Source organism: Morus notabilis, unplaced genomic scaffold, assembly GCF_000414095.1.
Source record: "Morus notabilis unplaced genomic scaffold, ASM41409v2 Scaffold5312, whole genome shotgun sequence".
NCBI lineage: Eukaryota > Viridiplantae > Streptophyta > Magnoliopsida > Rosales > Moraceae > Morus > Morus notabilis.
In genome coordinates, this window is record NW_010366924.1 from 1,187 (window position 1) to 11,243 (window position 10,057).

General features: G+C 34.5%; 1 protein-coding gene across 1 annotated transcript; it reads left to right on the top strand.

The window, feature by feature from the left end:
- Positions 1–6,878: 6,878 nt before the first annotated feature.
- LOC21384425 (wound-induced protein 1) lies at positions 6,879–7,876 on the top strand. The gene has a single exon (XM_024174338.1). It carries the CDS (start codon positions 7,141–7,143, stop codon positions 7,507–7,509), a length of 369 nt encoding a protein of 122 aa, XP_024030106.1. The 5' UTR covers positions 6,879–7,140; the 3' UTR covers positions 7,510–7,876.
- The last annotated feature ends 2,181 nt before the right edge of the window (positions 7,877–10,057 follow it).

Genomic DNA, 10,057 nt, shown 5'->3' on the forward strand with positions numbered 1-10,057 from the left:
GTGATTAATTTCAAACACGGTCATAGTTATTCACCGGTACCATTTTTATGTATAAATGAGGCTCTAATTTCTTCAAATAAGTGATGTATTCAAATATCAAGGTAAGTGGTATTCCTACAAATCACTTGAACCCTAAGCAGCAAAGCCATACCAGATTTTTTACTACTTTCAGTGAACTAACCAGAAATTAAAAACTGATGGCGTTTATATATGTGGCCTCTTTATGTGGATGTCAATTATTTAGTGTACACTCATGTTGATATTGTGCGTTCATGGTCAGCAATCTGCTGTCTTTTCTGGTTTTTACCAAATTTGTTTCTTCTTTTGGTGGCCTATAATGCGATTCATATTCTAATGTGATTTATTAGCACTTAGACAAATTTCTCAGATATTACACTACTAGTGTGATCACTGTTATTCCCATTATCAGCAATTAATTACTCTAAATTCTAATCGTGGATTTCTGACAAAGCAATCAGAAATAAAGTATTCAACTAATACATTTCGATTGCATGGTTTTCTTAATAATTGAAACCTCGTATTGGACATGATGGAAACTGGCACCTGAAATGCACGTTCACTGCAGATCTGCATTCCTGACATTCCTGCGTATTAAGAGATAAGAGGGTCTATGGGGTGGGTCCTATCTATGGAAAAATATGACAATGATAGATGTTCTATAGTAGTGAGTTAGTGAAACTCATACTAAGTTATCATTGTTGGCCTTAATGTTGTTGTCTGTTTATAATGGGTGCTGATTAGTTATTTCATAGGTTTTTATCCGTCTAAATTAGGTATGAGTTTTGTTTAGTGCGTTTGTATGGAAATATGTTAGCATCCTAGTTGAGTATCGCATTATTAAAGTATGAGCTTAATATGTGAGTTTATAACCACTTGGACACCCTCTTCCTGTAAACTAGTTTTTAGAGATGAGTTCTACCCAATAGTTATAACAATTGGTATCAGAGCACGTCATACCTTAGGCCCACATTGCGGAATGGACGACCTGAAAAGGCCAGAGTGGGCCATCCAGAGTGGGCCGCCGTAGACGTCGATGTCGGAAGCGTGGTGGTATGTTAGGATCCTAGTTGAGTCCCACATTACTAAAGTATGGACTTAGCATGTGAGTTTATAACCACTTGGACACACTCTCTCTATAAGCTAACTTTTAGAGATGAGTTCTACCTAAGAGTTATAACAGCATGCTGATTGGTTTTTACATGAGTTATAACTAATTTTAGGTCTCGTTCGCATTGTAGATTCGAGTTTTCAATTCAAATTTAGATGTAATATTTTCTGAAAGCTTTTAATGTAAAAATTTAAAATTTAAAATTTAAATTGATAAAATAAATGAGAACTCGATAAATTAATCTTATTAAAAAACCAAACCTCGCTTCTCTGTTTTTCCCCACTTTTGTTGTTGTTGTTGTTGTTGTGTCTTAAGGTTCATGTTTTGAAGTTCGATGCACTGTACCACCTAGTGTGGTGGTCTAACCTTACAGGTTTACCATAATTTGACATGTGATTAAAGATTCGAGTGATGAGTTATTCATTTTGAAAATTTTAAATGTGAAGGAATGTTTAATTAGAGGATTCAAACCATGATTTGAATCATGGTTTATGGTTCGTTACAGTGTTTTTTCTCACAAAAAATACACATAAATTAAAAATAATTCTAATCACATAATTTTAATTCATGAACCAAACGTCTTATTAGTGCAGTCTTAATTTAGCATGTTTGAGACCATAATTTCAGTGAAACTGAGATGACGCGTTTCTCGTTAAGGGAGAGGACGAGCTATTAGGGTCTTTAGCAAATATTTTTAGGGAGAAAGAGAGAAATGGGTCAAGACTTGAGATGAATTAAAATTAATAGGTCAATAATTTATATAAATTAATAAATAGGCTAAATTACTGTTTTCGTCCATAACTTGTCTGGTTATGAACCATAACTTGACAAGTTATAGTCCATAATTGTCCATAATTTATCTGACTATGAACATTAACTTGACAAATTTATCAATAACTTATCTGATTATAAACCATAACTTAATAAATTACGACCTATTAATTTTATAACTAAAAATTAACCTATATACTTTTTTTAACTTTTCTCTTATTTTCTATTATTTCCCATATTTTTATCAGCGTCTCTAACGGGCCCTTTGATTACCAAGAAGTTTGATGGCACTGACCTTGACCGAGAACTCAAGTGAATGACAAGTTTTTGTGACCACTAAGCGCTCCACTTTTGAACCATTCCTACGTGTCGGTTGAATGGATATGGACACGTGCCTCACAGAAGTGTGTGAAAGCTGTAATGCAGTGGTTTGATTGGTTGCACAAGTTGCCAATATGGACTAGTAAAGGATTATGTATACCCATATCACCAAATATTAAAGGCTTTTGGCCCTTGGAAAGTTTGATCTCGTGATGTTAGCAGACTAGGCGGCCATGATGGCCGGTAGAGAGGGAAAGACAACTGGTGCATCTTCAACTGCTCCACGCCTACCCTAAAACCTGCAAACTCTATTATGAAGTAGTCATCTGTGCCATGCAGGAAGCCCAATTCCCCTTTTTTTTTTTTTTTTTTTTTTTCTCGAAAAGAACAAAATCCTAGTTCCTAGTACCAATAATACTCGGTGGGATAGCTCACGGAGGCTAGGGAGTATTATCAAGTTGGGTCTAATCTATCCGTCTAATAAACTTTAAAAGGATTGTAACTTGTAACTCCATTAAAATAAATAGGGCTGCTCCCATTTTGATTAATTTGCAATGGGATTTGCCTATTGTTTTAAGAAGTAAAATTCTCTTAATGCTTGTGAAATAGACAACTCAAATTTTTTCAGTTTTAGAGTCCATTTAATTCGTTAATTCAAATTTTTAATTTGAATTGAAAAATAATTTTATGTGAAAGTTTTTTAAACTTAATTCGATAAACAGAGCTTTATACTCTCATTATAGGGCAATATTATTTATTCCGATGAAAATTTCTCCCAATCAATCTTGTTTAGGTCCCATTTAGTGGGACTCACGAGGATCCCACTAGTGTTTAATGGAAAGAAATTCCCGTTTGACTACTCATTTTTCTTCATGAGCATTTTTATTTCTCCTGAATATTCACAAATATTAAGTCCTGTTAAGTAAGTGAGATCCAATTTAATGAGACCCATAATTTTTATGAGTGAATATGATGGAGTTTCATTTTGGGATAGATACCGTTTTCGTAAGTCAATAGTCTGAAAAAATAGTAATGAATAATTTTTATGTTGAATTAAAAATTAAACTACTTAAATCCATCTAACTACTTAAGAGCAGGGCTAATGCCGCTAGACTGCTAACTTGATAATGTGGTGATACTTCTATCTTTAGATTGAAAATTCAGAGTAGCATTTAGCGTCCTATTTTACCGTTATGTTATTTTTTTAGGTGGCTTTAAACGCTATAAAGTATAAAGTATCTCAACATTTTTTTCAAATAGTTGTACTCCTTTGAAAAAGTAAGTACTTGCTAGGTTAGGCCGGCGAATCTATAAGCATTACTGCACAAGCATCAAGTCACCAAATTAAATTAGAGACCTATTTAATTCGTTAATTCGAGTTTTTAATTTGAGTTGAGATGTATTTTATGTGATAATTTTTTACCGTAATAAAAAAATTAAATATGACTTTTTTTAAAACTTTTTATTATAATAAAATTTGAATTCTAAACTCAAATTGATAAAATGAATGGAGCGTAGACAGAGAGCTTTTACTCGCTCATCTTGGTACTTGCTATCATGTATAGACAAGTTAGTCTAGGCTAGGAAATTAGGTAATTTCCTTATCTTCGTACATGGAAATAATTTAGCCAGAATATATAACCAAAGAACGCCAAATTAAGTAACTGTTTGCTTATGGTTGTATGCACACCAAACAATGACTATTCATCGACTCAACAAAAAAAAAAAAAAAATTATGCGTTTGTTTTATAAATTTGAATTACTGTTTAAATTATTTTGTCACAGTGTTTTTTTCTTATAAAATTTAAATTTATGTTTAAATCTTTAAACAAAACAAGACCACATGTTTTTTGAATATCCAATTATCCCTTGAATTTAATATCAGCATATGGAAGCTAAATTTATGCTATTCCAAGGAAATTTTTTCTTGTGGCAAGACTAATATCATAATTATCCACTTCTTATTAGCATTAGTAGTGGATGTCTTTATCGGCTTCCATAATGAAGATTACGGTCAATCAATAGAACCATATATTGGCAGGTTTTGGACATCTCTTGCTTGAGCATGACATTCACTTTTAACCTTCTCTTCTTTTAGCTGTTTCTCTGAAAGTGATCAGTTGTGGGAGCCAACCACACTCAGTTGTCTTTGAGCTATTGTGGCTGTTCGATCTTAATCGGACGGTCAGAAGGGTGCCCTTTAGTACAGTAACCTAGTCATTGACAGATCAAGATGGTCTGTATCCAGGCGTGCTTTTTATACTGCATATTTCTACAGTTCTGCGAGCAGTTTCTGTTTTGATCACCATCGGAGAGGACAAATTTAATGTTGTCTTTTTTGTTTTTTGTTTTGTTTGTTTGTTTGTTTTGGGACCCCAAAGGTGTTGTCAATTAAAAACCAGCCTTTCATTATTTATTTATTTATTTTGATAATATCCTTAGTCCTTACGTTCTTCTAGTCTTTGGTCTCTAGTCTACTCTTATTTATCTGTTGCCCATTTATATTTTTAAGATTATGATTTTCATTAGGTCCTTTTCAATCAATATTTAATCAATTGATACAAAATAAAAATTTAGCTGTTTCCAGTTTTCACAATATTTACTTGTTATATTTGGTTTGTTTTTCCTTTTTTTTTTCTTTTTTATAAAAAATCTTTTAAGTCTGCTCCCAATCTTTTTTTTTTTTTTTTTTAAAGGTAGGCACATGATTTTTTGAGCGATATTTAATGATGATATTATCTGGCAAATGGCGGCTTCCGTAAATAATTAAAAACAGAACAAAATATTTTTTTCGTTTCCTATGTTTTGAGAGTACATAACTAGTGAATAATGTTTTTGCTTGGTTAGTTGGTTGAATGAAATCGTTTCTAATCTAAAACTGGAATATGAAATTTGTTGGTTTGTGGCTTGTGGAATTTCTTATTCTCGTTTTTATTAATCACCATAAAGCTTAAAATACTATTATTTTTTACAATGCAATTTTCCCCTTAAAAAAAAAAAAAACTAAACGAGAAAAATATTCTTTACGGAAAACAATAAAAAGAGAAAATCCACTGTCAAAGTGTTGCACTTGTATTTCCCATAAACCATTCGTCCAAAACTTGGTTTTAAATCAAACTTTTGAAAAACTTGACAGGTTTCATATCATATAACCAAATTTGATAGAAATATCCATATAACTAGTTAGAATTTGCGACTTTTGAGATTTTTTTTTTCTTTTTCGAGAAACTGAAAACCACATATTATATAACAAGTAATACGGACCTTTTCAATTAAATAATATAAACTAAAACCCTAATTTTCTTCTTTTTTTTTTCAGCAAAAACTAAAATATAAAGTCAAAAATAACAGCAAAATACAATCTATGATATTACACTTTCGTCGCACCCTTTTTCCTCAAGGCTCAAGGATTTGCTACCTTGTCCAATTTGATTACGCTATTTTGTGGACCTATGTGGTTCCACCTCTAATTGTCTTCATTTGATGAAAAGATGATCATTAATGACATTAAACGTTTGCTACTTTATCGTCAACTCTTCACCTATTTCTGAAAAATAAAAAGTTAATTAAGTCCATTTACTTGAAAATTTCGCAACACCACCTTGCATATCTGATGTTTATCTGACCATGATAGGATAAAATGTGGGCCCCTGCCCAATAATTAATATTTTTTTTACTATATATCCAATCTTTACAAAAATAATAACGAAAAAAACCTAATAATTTAGTATGCAATAAGAGTTTAGTATACTTTTGCCAACTTTAATTTTTTACAGAAACACAGAAAATCTACGGACAGATCAACTGTTACAACTTTAAAGTTTAAAGTTAACCATTAAAAAACAGATATAAGTGGCTTCATTTAGCACCGAAAAGCTAGCGATTAATTTTCTAATAAACTTGTGTTTTGATTTCCCACTTATCATCTCCGCACATATATTTCAAGATTTTAATTGTGCTTTTGGCTACCAAAAACTTTTCTGTAGACTGCTTTAAGTATTCATATTTGAATAAAATGAATTAAAAAAGAAAAGGTCACAAAATATTGTTACGTGTGATGGGCCACCTTAAAACTCCGAAAGTGATGTGCACTCAATCATTCCTAAACCAACATTACTCCGAAAGTGGCTCTACCGGCTATTGTTTAATCTTAATCCTTGCTAAACCCTAAAGTCAAGAGCGTAAGATTAAGAACCAAAAAAGCTGCTTATGCAGCTTAACAGAAGCCACAAAATACAGTTATAAGAGTTAAAAAAATAATAATTAATTAAGGAGCGGGGTCAACTAATGCTGGCTTGACCATTTGACCACTTCCCAGACCGATGCCTCGTCTTCAGCTAGCCGCGTGTCCACTGTCCCCTCGTCTTCCTCACTCCTCGCGATACGCGCACGCCAAAATAAAAATTAAAAAAAAAAAAAAAAGTTAACGTTCATATCATTCCAACCAATCACGACGTGCCACGTCTTCTGAGATCCTGATATAATCCCCCGAGTACTAATCTACCCTCGAAAGATCTTCCGAATTGACCATAAAGCCCTCAAATAGCCACGTGGCATATAAACAAAGATCATAGTCAGACGTGCAGTAGAAGAGCCCACACCGCCCACTTCTCCCCTCCCCCAAACTTCGTCTATATAAGCCCGCTCGGTTCTCTACACCTTCCACCAATTCCTCACAACTCTCTTTCCTTTTTTCTGTATTTTCTCTCCAACCAAACAGACTCTCTCGTTCTCTTTCTTTCGCTTGTCAAGAACTGGCTAACCCTCAGGAAACTCTGGAGGAAACTGATTTCGTCAACCAGAGGGTGGTCCGCGCCCTGTATGAGGCCCTAAACTCCCGCGACGTCGAGAAGGTTCAGCGCCTGCTCTCGCCCGACCTCGACTGGTGGTTCCACGGCCCACCGCCTCACCAGTTCTTGATGCGATTGCTCACCGGCGCTAATCCCGACGACAGCTCCTCCTCCTTCCGATTCGACCCCCAATCCTTCGCCTCCTTCGGCCCCACCGTCATCGTCGAGGGTTGCGACTACGACCGTTCGATCGCCTGGGTTCACGCCTGGACCGTCACGGATGGGATAATCACCCAGGTCAGGGAGTACTTCAACACTTCCCTCACCGTCACCCGCCTCGGAAGCTCTGCCAAATCCTCGCCGTCCGGATTCGCCTCCTCCTCCAACTCCTCTTCATCGACGGCTGAGATCGCGTCGTACCACTGCCCCTCCGTTTGGGAGAGTAGCCTCTCCAACCGGGTCGGGAAGTCAGTGCCGGGTCTTGTCCTGGCGATTTGATCCGAATTTGGTTAATCTCAATCTGTGATCCGGTGCCCCCGAGAGTAGTATAATATAGTGGGCTAAATAAAGAGGGCTCTGACGTGGCCGCTACTTATTGGTTGCCGACGTGTAAAGTCACAGAAATGTAGATTCTGAGTCGTCCAGGTCGTGTTTGGCTTGGCCTTGTTGTCGTTTTCGTTTCCTTCTGCTTTCGCGTTTGGTTTTAATTGTGTGTGTGCTGGTGTCGGGTGGAACCATGGGGGTGATCTTGACCAAACCCTATTGGTCATATCCTGAAGCGTCTGTCATATTATGGTGCTCTGGTGTTACATCATCAATATTAAAATTGCGTTCTTGTGATAAATATTGTTGCTCTTTTTCAATCGCTATTTTAAGTTATGCGTTGGTGATGATCATGATGATAGATTTAACGGTGGCTGATGAAATTGACGCAGCTAGCCATGAGAAATACCCACTTACGAATGATGATAGAATTATCGGTGGCTGATGAAATTGACGCAGCTAGCCATGAGAAATGCCCCACTTACGATTATGAGATTGGAAAAAAGTTTTTTTTTTTTTTTTTTTAAAGGAAAAAAAAATTTTTTTTTTTTTTTTTTTTCTAAGGAAAAAGAGGGCCTATTTTTTTGCTTTGAAAAGCCTATAATACTTTTTCGCGACTCTCACGATCAAATCTTATTCAACTCTTACTGAGAGACTTTCTAGTACAATAGACAGAAATTTTATCAAGAATTGGATAACTTCTTTAATGATGAATATCACATGTCAAATGTGTCATTCACTTATATGCTTCCTCTTTATTTATTAACCTTGTTTGAAAGGGATTACTAATTTGATTCAACTTATCAAAACGACAATAATAAGAAGAAAAAAAAAAAAGTATGGTGACGAAAAAATTGCACGTTGATAAGTTGAAATATATCCAAATGGGTCATATATGTACATGCTTGTGTTTGCGCTAATGAAAAGAAGGGTATAAACAATTGGTTAAATTGATACAAAATTTTCCTGAAAATATATAAATCTCGATGCCACTTGGAAAGAGAAATTTGATATTAACGTTAACTAATGTGGTCGCAGACTATTAATGCAAAACCTAAACAATGTCCACATTCATACGACCACGTATGTGGTCATATTCGTATATTTGTTTTCTCATGTAATTAATATTAAAAAAATTAAAAGAATTGAAAAGAAGTTTCCCGACTGTTGAATTGTGTCTATCAACGATTATTGTGTTCTTAATAGCAATTTGTCCTGATTATTTTATTGTGGGACCTCTTAGTGGCAGTTGCCGGAATGACACCGATCCAGGTCGCATCCGGACGGGTTCTTTTGACATTAACCCCACCCCCCCAAAAAAAAAAAAGATTGCGATTAGTTAATGCCACGTGTACGGTTGATATGATCTTCCAGCTTATCATGTGTGATTGTACACTGTACAGATAGTAAGGTCCACATACGAGTATAATGAAGAGAAAAAGGACAATAAACTCTTAAACAAGGTCGTCTGAACGTCTGATCAATCGCAGGTCCATACGTCACCGTTTTGTCTTCAAATTATAAATAAATACTTAAGAAAAGAGATTCTTCACGTGTATAGTGTGATTGACGACTGTGGCTTTTAGCTATAGCTGCACCTGCACTGACTGGCCCACAAGAACAGACATTGAACTCAGCTCACCGTCAGATTAGAGATCTGATCTTGTACCCTTTTTTTTTATTTAAATGTTGTTGTCTTGTGGAAGTAAGTGTTCCAACCCTAAGTTGACGAGATTAGTATTAGTGGGAACTGATTTAAACTCCAACAATCAAGTTAAACGAATATCATATTCTTAGAGGTTACCCTAAAATGAAAAGGAAAAAAATGGTTAACTTAACATTAGAAACTAATTAATTAACTCCGTTCAAGAATATAAATAGAATGACTAAAAATAACATTAACCGTACGCGCACGTAAGATATAAAAGTGAAAATTTTATTATGTTCTTTTATTTAACGTGATACTGAGTTAAGAAGGTGTAATACAAAAAAAATTTAGTTATTCTAAACTTATACCATAAATATCATCTTACGCTTTTTACTTTTATATGTTACATGAAAATACACTTGATCCAAAAACAATATAACATGGCATATATGCATATTATATTCTTTATCATCTATCACTATGAGGTACAAGGCCAACTGGCCAAGAATGAAATGATATCCGAATTGCTGAGACTAACCAATGTTCAACCATGGAATTGAAAACAAATACAACAAATAATGCTAACCGTCCTTAGCATTGGAATGTTAATCCAAGTACCGGTGAAAAACAAAATGTTCCTCAATAATAATAATAATAATAATAATAATAATAATAATAATAATAATAAAAGATTAAAGTCTAAAAGGTATGATCCTCATCGGAGAAATTTGTCACTCTATGCATCAAAAGTATTTTAATAGCTAGCCAGACCTCTTACAAAGTATAATAGAATTACGAATGAAGATGTTTCTTATTAATATTTTAATTGACTAAATCTAGAATTGAACGCTCTTC

What these genes read in the sequence shown, in the direction of transcription:
- LOC21384425 (XM_024174338.1), top strand. Translation starts at nt 7,141, where the DNA reads ATGCGATTGCTCACCGGCGCTAATCCCGACGACAGCTCCTCCTCCTTC.